The sequence below is a fragment of the Myripristis murdjan genome, chromosome 22 (assembly GCF_902150065.1).
Source record: "Myripristis murdjan chromosome 22, fMyrMur1.1, whole genome shotgun sequence".
Lineage (NCBI taxonomy): Eukaryota > Metazoa > Chordata > Actinopteri > Holocentriformes > Holocentridae > Myripristis > Myripristis murdjan.
In genome coordinates, this window is record NC_044001.1 from 5,818,334 (window position 1) to 5,835,884 (window position 17,551).

A 17,551-nucleotide genomic window follows, 5' to 3' on the forward strand; every position below is an offset into this window, starting at 1 on the left:
TCTTTTCCCTTAATTTATCCACGGAGCAGCGAGCAAGAGGCTTCAAGCTCAGCTGTGGTGAGGTGTAGTGAATTTTGCTGTATGTACAGTAATCATTCCCTGTGGCGCTGTGGATCTCAGTGCCGATTGCATCTTAAGTACGCAGTACGAGCATCAACAGTGACCTTCCAACAGTATAAAACATGCAGTGCACTGTGGTGTGGCAGCTCGATACTGTGAGTCAGTTTCATTCATATATATATATATGTATGAGGTTTACATGGAGCAGTGACTCATTTCGGTTATTTACAGTAACATTGAGCAGAAAAGAAAAAGAAATAGTGGTGAGACAGTAACTAAGGCCTTGACCTTGATGTGACCTGCACTGGCTCGTCACACTGAAGCGGCCACGTCGCTTCTCCTACAGGCTTTTTACTTATCAATGAAGCGATCAGCCGGAAATGCTGGAAATAACAAGACACGACCGAAAAAAAAAAAAAAAAACATGTTCGTGCCCCGAGAAAGTAGCCGGAGAGTTTGTATTCCTGTGGGCGACACAAAGGGATCGAACCCGTGACATTTCCCTTCCCGGACGGTGTCCAACCCACCCGGTCATCCCGATTCGGTGCTTTTATTGTCTCGCCATGCTCCTTTGTGAAAAGCAGAGGCAAAACCACGCTGGATGTTTTCATTTTAAATCCTCCATTGTTTAGCATATTTTTGAATCCTCGTTCATTGTTGCCAAGGTAGCAGCTGTTCTCCAGGGGCCGACGCAGAAACACAGAGAGAAGCACTAAACCCTCAAGTGAAATTTATAATTTATAAGTGACCGGCCAATTTTCTATTCCTTTACCCAAGAGACCGTAAGTCATAAGATAATATACTCATTATTCCATCATCATTTCCTCTAAATTTAACCAAGTGTATTCAATTGAACATTATTTGAGGAGGTTTTGGTCTGAAATGAGCTATTTTCCATTTGGGGAAAAAAAAAAAAGATAAATACTAGAAGATTATTGTTGGTGTGAAAGTATGACTCATCTTAATACCTTTTTCTTGCAAAACAGTTGCTGTATGTGTATGAGGACAGAATCGGATGTATTTTTAAATATTGATACGATGCAGCAAAACTCTTCCACAAGGGAGGAGTGGTGTTTTGTCCTGAAGTGGTTTACCTGAAAACATTAACTCGGTATTGCTCAATATTTTTTTTTCAAGATTTTAAATTATCAGACCAGCAATGATTGTGTAAAAGTACAGGTTTTAATTTTTTAAATGAGGGAAATCTTGTTAAATGAAGCCCAGTTCCTCGTCATATTTGTCCTGTTGTCTTCCTCCTCTGCAGTTCCGGTCTTCAAAGTGCACGAGCGGCCGGTTTTCAGCGTGGCTCCGTTTGAGCGCCTGTCGGCCATGAACGTGGTGAGCGCCATGGGCCTCGGCTTCCTCCTGGCCCTCCTCATCTTCATCGATCAGAACATCGTCGTCTCGCTGACCAACGCGCCAGAGAACAGGTAGAGCCAGAGATTCGCTCGCAGACACTAAACACCTTCAAAGTTTCAGGTTTGTCTCATTTATCTCCAGCACTTTGAAAAGTTTTGCACCAAAGTGCCTCACAAAACAGAATAAACAAGGCTAATAAAATAACAATGAGAATAAAATCGGCTCCGACTGCAGTGCACGGTTGTGTAGATATTAACACACGAGATCAAGGTTGTGCCTAAAACAAAAAAACAAAACAAAACAAACAATAGACAAATAAAAGGTAAAAGCAGAATTTGGCTGGGGTGAAAACTGAGAAATGAAAGTGGGTCATTAAGGTGCGTCTTAAAAAAAACATCAATAGACATGCCCCGTCTAAGGGCCTGTGCAGAGGGGATCGTGTTGTGTTGACAGAAGAACCAGTTAAAGATGAAAACAGGATAAGAAAAGTTAAAAGCTGGAAAAAGCTGCGTCTCCAGACTTTTTCAGACTCGAGTGGGTGCCGGCCAGCGAGCCGCAGTGGGAGGACTTCAGGGACGTGGTGGCGTCGCGGGGAGTGAGAGGCTCAGGGAGGGGCGAGACCGTGGAGCGATTTTAAATACAATTAGAAAGATTTTGAAACTGATTCCTAAATGAACCAAGGATGTGTCAAGGACAGGGGGGTGACGTGATCTTATTTTTGGACCTTGTTAATAACCAGACTCTGTCTTGGTCGGAGAGGAAGTGTGTTAGGAAATGTCTAATTTTGGAAATACTTGTGAGTTGGAAAAAGGCTGGACGTTACAACAGAATTAACCAGCTTATTGAGTTTTAAACATCACACGCAGGTTCTTGTCATAGATGGAAAGGTGCTCGAGGTTTTGAGCGATAATCGTGGTGTGATGCGGAGTCTTATTCTCATTTAATTGCAAGAAACTGTGGGCCATCCAACTTCAGCATCTTGTTTTTTTTTTATTATAATGTGGAGGGTGTTTGTTAAGAAGTTCACAATCCATATTCCAATCCAAATCCAGCATTTTGTGAAGGCAGCTGACCCCGAGTCATGTCGACGTCGACTAGTTGTGTTGACAGATATGACCAAACAGACAAAGACTAAAACTAAAGACATTTTCTGTATATTTTTATTATTTCCTATTTTAGTTACGTTTTGTACGAACACAATATCGTTCCATTTAGTTTTCGTCATTTTTTTCCCCTATAGTCTAGTTTTTATTTTTTTTATTTCAGTTAACCAGAATGATTTTTAACACCTAGTTTCAGTTTTTAGCTTAGTTTTAGTTAACTATAATAACCTTGGTTGTGATAATGTCATGTTGGCCAGTAGTGGGCTTCATACCAGCATAAATCTTCCCAAGCAAGGACAGAGAGGCCGGGTGGAAATTATTGAAAGAGGGAGGGTTTCCAGTATCCAGTGAGAAGTCTTTGACGGGGGATGAGACGTATTTTATTCCGAAAAAAAAAAAAAAAAAAAAAATCTTTGAACTGCACACAGCTGATGGAGGGGGGGATTTATAAGGGAGCAAGCAGAGGGGTTGACTGTGGAGTTAATGGTGCTGAACAGGACCCTGGAGTTATGGCTGCTCTTGGTGACGATGTTAGAAAGGTAATTAGCTTTTGCACACTTAACAGAGGATTGATACTCGACTAAAAAGTTCTTTGTGTGCAACACTGGAGAGCCGGAGTCTGTTTTTTTGATCCGTCTAACGCTCGGCCTTCCGGCACTCCCTCCGTATCGAGAGTATAGATCCACTCAGCCGTGAATCCGCTTTGGTTTTTCCAGCTCCAATCTTAAGAGGGCCAATAGAGTCCAGCACAGACGGACGGGGAGTTGTGAAAAATACATATTAACTGATCGGTGTTGGGGCAGGTCGGGGAGGATTCAATAACAGAGGCTGCAGGATCAGCACCGCAAGCAGTGGAAAACAGGCCGGGGGCGATCGAGCTGATAACACAGGAGCGAATTGGAGCGGGGAGTTTTTTTTTTTTGTTTTGGGTGTGGATAAGGGAGGCTCAGTTTCAAATAAAATTACCTTATGGTCAGATACACAGATATCACGCAGAGCCAAACTGATAAATGAGAGCCCAAAAGAAAGGACTTTTTTTTTGTTTACATGTGTTGGGATAGGTTAAATCAATCAGTAAGGTGCAGAAAATCAGTGGCCGATGCATTTGAAGGACAACATGCATGAATATTTGGTGGAACTATAGATCTCAAATTTGCATTTAACCCAAAACCAAGAGATTTAAAGGTGGAAAATGAGTCTAAAGAAATAGGAGAGCAGGTAAAATTATTCTTAAAAGATTACAGCAGCTCCACCTGGACGGTCAGAGCGTCTGGCCTGATGGAGAAACGGATAATCAGGAGGTGTGGCCTCTGTTAACGGGATAAAATCATAATTTCAGGAAATAATGTCTCATTAAATAAATGACTTATTTAATAAAGATCTCACATTCGGTTGTCTGGTGTTTGAACAGGGAGCCTGACTTTTCTAATGATACGCAGATTAGCATAAATGACACCTCTGTTGCACGAGCACTGGCTGAAATGGTGTCAATATTACATGAGTCGGGCTCTAGGGGGAGCTGCTGAGGCAAACAGGAGGTGAGGGAGATGGCATTGGGTCCAATAACAATTAGTGATCGGTGTTTTTGTCTAAAAGCTGTTGTGAGAACTCCTAAATGGAGATAAATTCAGTCTCTGACCCGCATTTGAAAGCTGTTTGTCAGAGGGAGCCGCATCTCAGGATGTTTTTCTCGCTAGATTTGATTTAATTCAGATTGGAAAACCTGTCAGTTAGTGAGGAACTTGTGAAAACTTATGATCAGAATAATAATGCGCGTACATTTCCTCGGCGCGCCGGCTCTAGCGAATGGAAAAATAAATCCACCGGCGGCCCGAGAGTTCGCTGGTTTTCATTCCAGTAAATCACCGCAGCAGGTGATTTTCACTGATGAGTTTTTTCTCCGGCTGACGCGCTAACGAATGAAAATCATCGGTCGCGGTGTACGGTCGCAATGAAACCCGCAGACGCCACGGGACTCGGCGACACGCGGCTCCCTCTGACCCTTCAAAAGGCCTTCGAGGACCTCCGAGGGTCCGCTGACCCCACCGGGGGGATCTGCTGCGAGAGGAGGTTTGTCGATGTGTTAGGGAGGGCAGATTTATTGAGCCAGAAACTTGACATCTGAGTCAAATCTTCACGGTCAGGGGGCTCAGAAGAAGCCCCAGAGCAAAAACATGATGTGGGACTTTTTACCCTGTGCTTCTAAATATGTGTGGGACAAACTAATTTGGAGCTCATCTGTCCCCCACAGATGTACCGTCTACCAGCCCTACAGTGAAAATCTTTGACGTGGGAATATCAACCCGTCTTCTAAATTTATTTGTGAGGCACAGACTCATTGGATCTAAATATCTGCAGCTCACCATAAGGCATCAAAACAGTGCCAAGTTCAAACCAGTATTGATCTATTTTATTAAACTAAAGACTCCCCAGTTTAATCTCACTCTACTCTTGATTTTATTGACTGTAATGAATTTAAATCATAAACCATAAAGACGTTACTGCGGCTGTGAAAGGTGGGTAAACTCTGTAACACCGATGAGAGGGTAGTTAAGCGCAGCTCATCTTAATGAATTAATTAATTTACCTAATCAATTAAGTTAATTAATTTAATTAATTCGCCCTTGTCGTGCAGCTCCAGGTGGAGGACAATAGCTGGCGTGAGCTTTGAGGATTGTGGCTCGAGTCTCCTGCGGCTTCTGTTTGAGTCTCAGCTTACTTTTCTGTTTATTATATTTTATGCAAGTCGGGGGACTGTCAAACTGAATTGCCCATCTTGGGATAAATGAAGTTTTTTCTGATTCTGATTCTGAAAGCTTGTCATTGAGGTTTTTTTTTTCTTTTTTCTTTTTTAATGTAAACACTTTCTATCATTTTTTGTTTTGTTTTGGTTCAATCGAACCTGCATAGACAATTGATTGCACCTCCTCTCTTTCGTTCATTATCATATTAGTCCAGTAATTTTAGGCCAAAATTGGGGTCAACCTAGGACAAATTGCAAGAGAAGCAAACTCAACTGATTTTGTATCCTCAGTTTGTCCTGAGTGAGGGGAAAAAAGTCCCAAGGAATCCCATTGGTGGAAAGTTTTGAAAATCACCTATCTGATTTGATATGCGCTAATTGGAATAAATGCCAGAACAGACATTTAAACAGTGAATTAAAAGGTTACTATATATATATAATAACCTTGAATGAAAAGGTTACTATATATATAGTGACCTTTTAATTCACTGTTTAAATATCTGTTCTGGCATTTATTCCTTGTATTCCTTATTAGTGCATATCAAATCAGATAATGTGTGATATGCATGTGTAAACAGAATAATTCAAAGAACTTGTAATTGACTTTTTTTCTTGTCTTTGTGTGTGTAATCATCTTGTGAATTTTTATAGTGATATCTGAAAGTAAAATTTTGAACCCCATTCACCTGTGTGGTAAAAAGGGCGTTTTTTTTGGTATTATATGGACATATAGAGGTGATTTTCAAAACTTTCCACCAATGGGATTCCTAAGGACTTTTTCCCCCTCACTCAGGACAAAGTGAGGATACAAAATCAGTTGAGTTTGCTTCTCTTGCAATTTGTCTCCTAGGTTTTTTCATAAAATGACTGGACTATATTTTAGCATTTCTTCTTTTTTTTTTTTTTTATGTAATAAACAAATGTACCGTCAGCTGATTCGGGAGATCCTTTCCCTTTAAAACCCCAAATCGGGCAAACTTATAATGGAAAAAAAATATTCATACATTCTGGCTTGAGGGAATTAAATGAAAATCAACGCCCGATGATGAGCCGATTAATACCACCCTGACCTCCCATGCATCCACTCGGCTGACGGACTCATCGGCTGCAGGGATGGAACCTTTGATCTTCATTTTACGGGTTGATTGCCACTAAACACACACACACACACCCCCGCCACCCCCCACAGAGCGGGTTGCAGGAGCGGGGAGGCGGCACAGCGGGGACGGCACAGCAACATCTGGAGAAAAACCTCAAAAAAGGTCACCGTCTTTGTTTTATGTAAAGATAACGCCGGCCCCTCGCCCACCCACAGAGACAACCATCGATTATCAGCTGCTGCTTTTTTTTTTTTTTTTTTGTGAAAGCTCGTCTGAATGTACAAAAACGCACATGGGCTGTGTGTGTGTGTGTGTGTCGAACACGTGGAGGAGAGCGAGGGGGATGTGTGTGTGTGTGTGTGTGTGTGTGTGGAGGAGTTGATCCTGGTTGTGTTGAAGGGCACGGCTAACCTTAGGAAAACCATGCCCTTTGTGTTTTTGTGTTTGTGGGTGGGTTGCCATGTGTGTGTAATTATGAATATTACTGTATGTGGAAGAGTGTGTGTGTGTGTGTGTGTATGTGTGTGTGTGTTCGAGTGTATGCATTATACCAGTCTATATGTGTACGCATGATTATGCATGATTTTTTTGTGTGGTTGCGCATGCACGCGGATGCACGTCTGTTTGTGTGTGTGTGTGTGTGTGTGTGTGTGTGTGTGTGTGTCCCTTTGCTGTGGTTTGTGTTGCGTTCTGTTTGGATTTTGTATGGTATTGAGGTGTGTGTATTTTGTGTGTTGTGTTGTGGTGTGCTGTGTTGTGGTTTACCATGCTGTGTGTTATGTTGTGTGTGTGTGTGTGTGTGTGTGTGTGTGTATGTGTGTGTTTTGTGGTTTATGATGGTGCAGTTATATTGTGGTTTAGTGTGTTTTGTGTGTAATGTTGTGTTTACCTGTGTGGCTGTGTATCAGGTTATGTGTCATGCTGTTGTCATAACATGATGTGTTGTGTTGTTGTATGGTTGCGTGGTGTGTGTTGTGTGTCCTAACGCGGTGTGTGTTTGTGTTGCGTGGTGTATTAACATTGTGTGTGTGTTGCATGGTGTATTAACACTGTGTGTGTGTGTTGCGTGGTGTATTAATGCGGTGTGTGTGTGTTGCGTGGTGTATTAACAGTGTGTGTGTTGCGTGGTGTATTAACACTGGTGTGTGTGTGTGTTGTGTGGTGTATTAACACTGTGTGTGTGTTGCGTGGTGTATTAACACTGTGTGTGTGTGTTGCGTGGTGTATTAACACTGTGTGTGTGCTGCGTGGTGTATTAACACTGTGTGTGTGTGTGTTGCGTGGTGTATTAACGCGGTGTGTGTGTGTGTGTGTGTGTTGCGTGGTGTATTAACACTGGTGTGTGTGTGTGTTGCGTGGTGTATTAACGCGGCGTGTGTGTGTGTTGCGTGGTGTGTTAACGCGGCGTGTGTATGTGTGTGTTGCGTGGTGTATTAACACTGTGTGTGTGTTGTGTGGTGTATTAACGCGGTGTGTGTGTGTGTGTTGCGTGGTGTATTAACACTGTGTGTGTGTGTGTGTTGCGTGGTGTATTAACACTGTGTGTGTGTTGCGTGGTGTATTAACACTGTGTGTGTGTGTTGCGTGGTGTATTAACACTGTGTGTGTGTGTTGCGTGGTGTATTAACGCGGTGTGTGTTTGTGTTGCGTGGTGTATTAACACTGTGTGTGCTGCGTGGTGGATTAACACTGTGTGTGTGTGTGTGTGTGTTGTGTGGTGTATTAACGCGGTGTGTGTGTGTGTGTGTTGCGTGGTGTATTAACGCGGTGTGTGTGTGTGTGTTGCGTGGTGTATTAACGCGGCGTGTGTGTGTGTTGCGTGGTGTGTTAACGCGGTGTGTGTGTGTTGCGTGGTGTATTAACACTGTGTGTGTGTGTTGAGTGGTGTATTAACGCGGTGTGTGTGTGTGTGTGTTGCGTGGTGTATTAACGTGGTGTGTGTGTGTGTGTGTGTGTGTGTGTGTGCGTGTGTGTGTGTGTGTGTGTGTGTGTGTGTGTCTCAGGCTGCTGAAGGGCACGGCGTATCACTGGGACCTGATGCTCTCTGGGCTCATCAACATCCTGATGTCGGTGCTGGGGTTGCCGTGGATGCACGCCGCCTTCCCGCACTCCACGCTGCACGTCCGTCAGCTGGCGTTCGTGGAGCAGCGCGTGGAGGGGGGGCACCTCTACGAGACGTGAGTGAGCCACCGCCTTGCCGCCGCCGCCGCCGCTAATCAGACGCTCAATTAAAGGCCGTGTTGGCGGCGCGTGGCGACTGTGATTCTGTGTCACAGGCTGATTGCATGATTACTATATAATTAACCATTTTCTGTCCAGGTGAGGGAGGTGAAGTATTTTTCAAGAGAAAGACGATTTAGTTCATGATTCTGTCGGCGCAGAAATGTGGAAAATTACAGCGTTTGCACGGAATCGGAATTAATTCAGTTGCCAAGTGCGATAAACGTGCATTAACTTTGTTGGAGCGTGACGAGTGCGACACGTGAGCTTGCATGATGACATGTGCAGCGCAAAAATATGCAACGAAAAAATACAAAAAAATACTTTGGGTTCCAGTTCCTTGTCATTTAAGGGCATGAATAGGTAGGGCATTTATTTTATTTTATTTTTTATTTTATTTAGCATTTTAAGGATGGGTAGGGGGGATTTATTTTATTTTATTTATTCACGGGAAGGATGGGTAGGTAGGGATTTTATTTTATTTTATTTTATTCTTTTTTTTTTATTTTCGGAAGCAATGCATGGGTTGCTTTTTAAATATAATTAATTCAATATTTGCAGAAGTTACCACCTTTTTAAGGGACGGAGCAGCGTTATTACTAGCAGAGGCAGGTGTCTCTGGCTCGCATCGCAGCGCCAGGTACCTGAAGTCGAGTGAAGTCGCGTGATTCCATGAAGTTATTTTCCGAAGTTACGCGAGAACATCACAAATAAGGCGAGTGCAACATACATCAAAATAAAAGCCCTGCTTAACTTTTGACCAATGCCAACAAGGTCACACTCGGTCGCATAGTGCCTTTATTTTATTTTATTTTTTTTATTTTATTTTTACACAGAGGCCAATAAAATAACCTGACTCGGGGGTTAAATGGGACACTCGGTCAGGAACCGGAATCCAGATTTTTTTTTTTTGTCTGGCCTAATGTTCATATCTGATTGTGTGTGAAAATGGAAACGACTGATTAAAAGTGTGGTGAAAAAATATCTTTCCAAACCTTTTTTTTTTTTTTTTTTTAACATGTTATACTCAAAAAGTAATGACGGTGAGATCAGCTTACCTGGAATAACACCGAGCTCATAGCGTATGCATTTTCTGCAAAAAGAGATTTCGAATGTCAGCGGTATTTTATCTCGGTCAAGTGAAGCTAAAAAAAAAAAAAAAAAAAAAACGTTTGAAGAGGAGAGAGGAAGGTGGAGAATTTTTTCCATTTTGAGCCCGGGAAACACACTCGCCGCCAAACACTGATGTTACGGCGAAGTGTAATTTTGTGGAAAGCCGGATTAGCGACTCTAAATGTGGAAGTCGGCTGTCAGGGAATGCTGCAACAGACAAAGGGGGCATTTAGCGAGAGACGTAATTTTCCAATCAGACGGAAATTCAAATCATGGGCAGCGAGGGTGATGTTTCACCGGCTTGGGGTTCGGTGTCAGCTCAAATTCCCATCCTCTGTGCATTTTTCAAGTTTTAACAAGATCTTACAATAAATTATGTGCTGTGGAGCGACTTGGCCCATCACTGATCTGTCTTAGACTCTTAAATTAATTCGTTTTGTCAATTCAGTATACAAAAACTGATTGCCATAGTCATAGATGGGGTGAAAATCCAAAATCTGGAATATATTTTCTTGAAAACAGTTGAATTTTGGAATGTAAAATGCAGAATAATGCTCATAATAAACGGCTGAAAGGGTTGCATTGTGTCGTATAAACCTTTTGTCCGCCTGTGTGTGTGTGTGTGTGTGTCCTCAGTATTGTCCAGGTAAAGGAGACCAGGCTGACCTCTCTGGCGGCCAACATCTTCATCGGCGTGTCGGTGCTGCTGCTGCCCCTCCCCCTGCAGTGGATCCCCAAACCCGTCCTGTACGGCCTCTTCCTCTACATCGCGCTCACCTCCATCGACGGAAACCAGATGTGCGACCGCATGGCTCTCCTCCTCAAGGAGCAGGTGAGTGTGTGTGTGTGTGAGGGGTCGTGCATGTGGACGTGTGCGCGAGGGGCAGTTTTAGGTGTGTGTGTGTGTGTGTGTGTGTGTGTGTGTGTGTGTGTGTGTGTGTATGAGAGAGAGAGAGAGAGGGAGACCATATGTTGATCACAGGACTCTGCAGATCAAACGGTTGACTGTGTGCCCAGAACTGCTGGACCAGACTTTGGTCAAATACGATTTGAAATTCCTCTTATTCATATTCTTATTAGCAGTATTGCTTGTAGTATTAGTTGTATTATTATTGTATGCATTATTATTAGCGGTATTAACGAGTGAATGGATTAACCCTCCTGTTATGTTCACATTTTTGAACATCTTTTATGTTTGGGGTCAATTTGACCCTCCACAAAATTATTATAACTAAAATTGTTACCAAAGTTTATGTGTCAAGTTCTTTATGTTTCTTTGTTGATTACCTAAATAGCCCTTTAAATAAAACATAACTCCCCCCCACCCCCACTTATACATCCAGTATTCCTATTAGGCGACAATGGAAAAATATTCAAATCACCATAAAATCTCACTGATTGATCTAAAATAGAAAAGAAATATTAATTTTTGGTGTTTTAATGGCTTTATATTATTTCTAAGTACAGATTTTTGTTATTTTTAACCAATGCGTTACAAAGTGTGTACAGGACATTGAAAACACATCATCATGTCAATTTCATCTTTACCCGGTAGTACCCATTACATTAGGAACACTCATTAAATATGAAGCAAAAAATGATGTTAATCATTTATTTAGAGACGTTAATTGACGTGAATTTCCTTCGGGATGAATAAAGTATCTATCTATCTAAACATTGGCTGGGGTCAAAATTGACCCCAAACATAATAGGAGGGTTAAGTTAGTTGGTTGTAATCCACTGAGAATGCCGGGTGGGTGGGGTTTACATCAGGACGGTTCACATAGTGTCAGCATCAGTCACAAAGAGGTAATCCTGACTCACTTCTCTCACTTTGCTCTGATCGTCTAAACTGTCGTTGTGTTTTCCTGTCGACAAAGTCCGCCCACGCGCCGCTGCCAGCAGATTCAGACAAAGATACAAAAAAAAAAAAAAAAACAGTTTTTTGCAAAAGGTACTTGACCCCGGTGTGTGGTGTGCAGGTCCTGTTTCCCCCGAGGGTGAATACGACCAAAACCTCTCTCCTCTTCATCCTCCAGCCTCCTCCTGTCTCAGCAGCTGCACATATGTTGTAGCTCCAATTAGCAGTGACTTAAAAAAACATAATAACAACAATAAAACACCGAACGTCATCACCCAGAGCTTCTGTAAGGTGATGTCAGTCAGCAGCACACAGCGCGCTCGCGTTACGCCGCCGAGCCGGCTGATCTTTGATGTTCCTATATCAAAGAAAAAGTGAGGAGATGAGAGAAGATCTCATGCTGCTGAGATCAGGCGTCTGCAGCCGCTCGCCGCACTTTAGGAGACACTTTGGATTCCACTTTTCAACCCCAAATTCACATGGTTTTTTCTCAAAAGCTTGGGCAAAAGGAGACAAGCAAATTAGAAAGAAATGACCCCAAAATTAGCTGCCATAAATTACACCGCTCTCCAAAAAAAGAGTTCATAAGAAGGCGAAGAAATACATAGGGGAGAGTGGGGTAAGTAGTGCCAATTTTTACTTAAAGTGCCTTTAAAGCGAGGGGATTACAGTAATGCCTCCAACTAAAATACGCACATATAGTTTAGGATGTTGTGCATCCCTGGGAACTATCACTTTGGATCTTATATAAACTGTTTGAGAAAAAAAAAAAAGTGGTTTTGTGGCACAACTTGCCCCCGGTGCGGGGTAAAATGTGCCATTAGAAAGAATACACTGGGGTAAATTGTGCCATTGATAATTGAAGTAAAACAGATCATTTTAATCTCACAAATGATAATGCTATATAAAAGCAAAACAAATTCAATACAAAATTATTTATTTAACATTTATTTATTATTTTAACAAGATCACAGGCCACTTTTCTATAACAAGGCCTAGCGCCACATGAACACATACCCAGAACAAAATAAAAAATCCAAAATGAGCACCTGCAAATCATCTTCATCTGAATCTGAATAGTTTTAATGATCAAAGGTAAGAAGACAATGTACAATAACAATAAAATACAAGAAAGTAATATATAGTATATAATCACAAGTTGTGCCACAGGCCCATTTGAAAAAAATGCATCCCCCAGCTGTTTTGAGCTAACATCATGCTAACTGTATAGACTCATGGTGTAGCTTACTAAAGTACTAAAACCTGTGTGAACTGTTTTCACAGTTTTCTATAATTGATCAAACACAGCAATTAAAAAACCTTGATCATAAAAATTTTACTTTGGAGGGCAAAAAAATGTTTTTTTGAACTGAAATGTGCTTACCTCTCAAGCCATGTGTCTCCCTTCTTTGCAGGATGAGTGAAATGGATGCCTCTTCAAAAATATGTGGTCACATGACCAACTTCTTCTATGGTTTTCTAGATAACAGGGGTGGCACTACTTGCCCCTTGGCACAAATTACCCCACTCTCCCCTAAAGAAAAAGGAAAAGAAAAACAAATTACCTAAGATCTCCCACCCACAATTTTGTTAACGGAGTGAAACAAAATCTTTTAATAAATAACTTTTTAAAAAGACCAAACGCCGACTCCTTGGCTTTGAAAGAGTCAAGTCTCAGTTTGTCCCTCTCTGTGTGCGTGGAGAATTGATCAACACTCAGACACCAGAATCTAATTTGGGCAAATCAGGCAGATCTATGTATCAGTCAGGGGAGACGAGACGCCGCTTTCCTTGTTGTTTTTTTTTTTTTTCAGCCAATCTTTTAGGATTCAGGCTGATAAGAGGGGTGTGTTTTTCACAGCACTGAAAGAAAGTCCAAGCACAAACTTCCACACCACGTCCCGTCCTCACACACTCACTCACACACACACACACACACACACACACACACACACGCCGGCCGTCTTTGTGTTTCGGGAGGGAGCGTCCACCAAATGCCGTTTGTTATTTCTGGTCCAGCTCTCTGGGTGCACTTGTCAAAGGTGTGTGGGCTTTTCCGCTGCTCTTGTTTATTTCCTTGGACACGAGGAAAACTGAGGACACCGAGTAGGGGGGAAATCAGGAGAGATTGCATTTTAAGCTGGCCTGATCCTCTCTCCCCCTCCTCTGTCCACCGCAGACGTCTTACCCGCCCACCCATTACATCCGCAAAGTGCCCCAGAGGAAGATCCACTACTTCACCTTCCTGCAGATGATGCAGCTGCTGGTGCTGTGTACCTTCGGCATGTACCCGATACCTTACATGAAGATGATCTTCCCTCTGTTCATGATCCTGCTAATCCCAATCAGGTACCGGCGGCGGCCATTTTGTCCCAGAAAATGATTTCTCTCAAGTGCTTTAAACCGTGATGACATTCAGCGGCACACAGGTACCGAGTGAAGTGTGTGACACATCGGCGCCTGACCTCAATTTGCTTCCAGATGAAAATAATAACGATTTAGCCGCGGCAGAAGCGCGGCTCTAACCACATCTGAGAAAAGCAGCTTAGATTTAAAAAAAATAATAATAAAAAAAAAAAAAAAAAGGATGCTGATTTTTTTTTTAATAACAGTTTTGAGATTAAACAGATTTTGACTTGACTGCACGGTGTAACACACAACAGGATCTGGCCTTTCAGAGTCTCAATTCAAGGAAATCAGACAATCAGTGAGGTCACGGTGCTTTTCTGTCGCTGCACTCAAAAGGGGGAGGTTTTCTCCTCAGATGTGTGTGAGAGGCAGCCGGTTTAGAGAGAGACAGCTGTTTGGTGAACAGTGCCTGCTCAGCCCTGCTCCACATCATCTGTGAAAGCAGTGGCTGCCGGCCATCGCAGCACTAATGGTCAAAAAAGTGCAGCTTTGAATTCATGACAAACCCAAATCTGTCGTGCTTTTATACCCGCTAACAACTTGTACAGCACACCGCGGGGTGTTTATTCTCGTTTACTGGGATTAGATGGTGATCTATCTTATGTGATAAAATGTAAAGTATGATTGTTATGCTGCGTTTTTTTCAACCCCACTGTCTCTCCCTCCTCCAGGAACAACGTGCTTCCTCGTATCATTGAGGCCAAATACTTGGACATAATGGATGCCCAACACATGTAGCCACAGATGGAAACAAGCTCTTGGTCTGCAAAAAGACGTCTTGGGGAAAAAAAGAAAAAAAAAAAAAAATTACACAAAAAAAAACAAACAAAAAAAACGAAACGAAACATATTTTTCAATGCAAAACTGAAAGAAAAGCAAAAAGGAGAAATCACTGACTGATTGATTTTGTATCCGAGAAGAACTTTTCTTGCAGGTGAAGCACTGGAAAGGCGGGGATGTCGTCGTGTGTGAGAAAGAGAGAGAGAGAGAGAGAGAGAGAGAGAGAAGATAGCCATGGGGAATATTTTCCAAATGTGGACAGACTGCATCTCTCACACCAAAGGGGGGAAAAAAAAGAAGAAGAAGAAGAAGAAGAAAAAAAAAAAGTTCTACCGAATACGGACTGTCCAGAACTCGCTGTTTCACCTCCGTTTGACCCTGTCAGTTCGTTCAGTGCCATTCCCTGTTCCATACCTTTTACTCTTTGAGTGGCGCTTTGCAGCAGCCTTGTCCAAGTGTATTAATGTGTGTGTTCACTGATGGAACAGTATTGGAGGTGCACAGTAACACCGCGTCGGCGCTTGATGAAAATCTCCCCGGTGTGTAACGCACTCACGTGGGCGCAGTGACGCAATATAAGGACAAACACTTGATTTTATTTAGTTTTTTTGTTGTTGTTTTTTTTTTTTTTATTATTATGTGCACGTTCTGTTGCTGCACCCTCGTGAGTGTATTACGTGTCACCCGGTGTTACCGTGCACTTCAAATAATTTTCCACAGGTCGATTCGCAGGTCAGTACGCTGGAACGAGGCCACTGTGAAGATTTAAAAAAAAAAAAAAAGAAAAAGAAAAAAAAAGAAGAAAAAAAAATATATAATGTTGAACCTTTTTGTATTTTTTGTCATCGTGCCAACTTGGCTGTGCAGTGTAGGAACCACACACACTCCTCTTCTACCTTCTAGCTGTGATCCGCCTCTATGTGTGTGTGTGTGTGTGTGTGTGCGTGCGTGGGTGCGTGCATGTGTGTGTGTGAAGGACAGTCGTGCCCTCGCGTGCTTCGTTTCTTTCCCGACTTCTCAGTTCTCTTGTCATTTTTTGAAAATGTTTCAGTGTTCATTAAAAGAGAGGAAAGTATGTGTGCGTCACGAGCAAATTGCTTCTCTGTTTTTCCTCGACCTTCCTGCCAGCTCTTTAGAAAACCTCACTTTTATGGTTGGAATCAAAATGCTCAGCCAAATAAGAAAAAAAAAAAAAAAAAGAGAGAGACATTCCACAGGTATATAGTATTATGTAATTGTTATTTAAAATGACAGCACAAACCAAAACATATAGTTGAATCTTAAACAAATTATGAGTATATCAGAGTATATTATGGCAATATACAAAAAAGTATTTTAGGTAAAAATTGAAATAGAATATTTATTTATCATGAAGATGGTGTATCTTTTAAGTACAGGGCATAATAGTTGTGTGTGTTTACCCCTCAGAGAAAACTAAGAGACAGAAATGTGCAATTTTCTCCGTTTTGTTGCACGGTGACTGAGTGTCGTACGGTCAGTGTCTTGTTTTTTTTGTTTTTTTGTTTGTCCACATCTGGCTTTCTCTTCAGTGTTTACATGTCAGAGCCCCTTCCAGCACCATGTCCAAATCCAAAAAAACGGTTCTGGGGCGTTGCTCGTGGTGGGGAGAGTCAGGTGGAGGTTAAAAAATAAATAAAAATGAGAAGGAAAAAGGAACAGAAATGGAAAAAACGCGGGCTTTCGAGGAAACTAAATGGCTGATCCAATGCATCCCTTTTTGTGGACGAGTGCTCAAATCTGAGTTTTGAAATAATCCGGTCTTGTTTTTATTTAGATGTTATGATTAGATCAATGCTTGCAAACGTTGTCATGTAAATCCAGACGTCTGGAGAGATTATCTTGTTATCTTAAAAAAAAAAAAAAGGGAAAAAAAAGGAGAAAAAAAAGAAAAGAGCTGAAAATTTCTAAGCACTGGTTTGCTCCGCAGTGTATTTTAACGGAGCTGAGATTCACGTCTTAAAGCATGACTCATCTGGGTTTTTGATACCGTGTGATGCCATTGTGTAACGGACATGTATCCTGCACACACTCAAAAAAATAAAAACAACAACAAAAAACAAAAAAAGACAAAAACAAAAGTCAGACAGTAACTCCTCAGTAAATCGAATGCAATCGTCAATATTCAGCAATACTGTGTATAAAAATCAAAACTCACCGGTGACATTCGGGTTTCCCAGCGATGGCCGACCCGTCAACCAAGCAATGACAGGCCGGCTGTATTTTTTTAGGCAGCAGAGCATTCAGGCCATCCTCATGGTACAGACTCACACACACACACAAAAAAAAAGAAAGAAAAAAATTTTAAAAATGCCTCTCATCGAGGCATTCACAACGCAGGACTTTATTACAATTTAGTTGCTTTCCCAAAAAATCCAATGGCAGCTCCCTCATGCGGTTCTGTTTAACTTTGTCTTACAGATGTGAGAAAGATGTCCAATTTTAGCAGATGTCTCACGCAGAGATAGCGAGGCATGAAAGGAAAAGCCGGAAAAGCATTTGCATAATCCTTGGACTAAGCCTTAAGACAGCACTGGTGAGAGAAACGGCGAGGTATAAAGTAATATGTACAGTTTGCAATGCAAAGTTTAGTTTTTATCGACTATCCATTATAATCCATGGCAAGGTATTAGTTTCTAACTTTGAGCCGAGTACAGAGATTTAACCATTCTTCTTCTTCTGTGACAGTATTGTTGTTGTTCCTTGATATCTTCTCTGTACTGATGATTTGGAATAGCGGCAAACGTCTCTTGGAGGACACCCGTGGACTCGGAGCGGAGGACAT

The 17,551-nt window shown here is 41.9% G+C and overlaps 1 protein-coding gene across 2 annotated transcripts in view; it reads left to right on the forward strand.

The window, feature by feature from the left end:
* The window catches only part of slc4a11 (solute carrier family 4 member 11), a 107,099-nt gene extending 90,304 nt beyond the window's left edge, over nt 1–16,795 (forward strand). For both annotated transcript variants that reach the window (XM_030044553.1, XM_030044554.1), the window contains exons 16-20: nt 1,325–1,490; nt 8,369–8,542; nt 10,335–10,530; nt 13,739–13,908; nt 14,640–16,795. In XM_030044553.1, the coding sequence (XP_029900413.1) occupies nt 1,325–1,490; nt 8,369–8,542; nt 10,335–10,530; nt 13,739–13,908; nt 14,640–14,706 (773 nt within the window). In that variant the 3' untranslated portion in view covers nt 14,707–16,795. The remainder of the gene's footprint in view (nt 1–1,324; nt 1,491–8,368; nt 8,543–10,334; nt 10,531–13,738; nt 13,909–14,639) is intronic.
* The last annotated feature ends 756 nt before the right edge of the window (nt 16,796–17,551 follow it).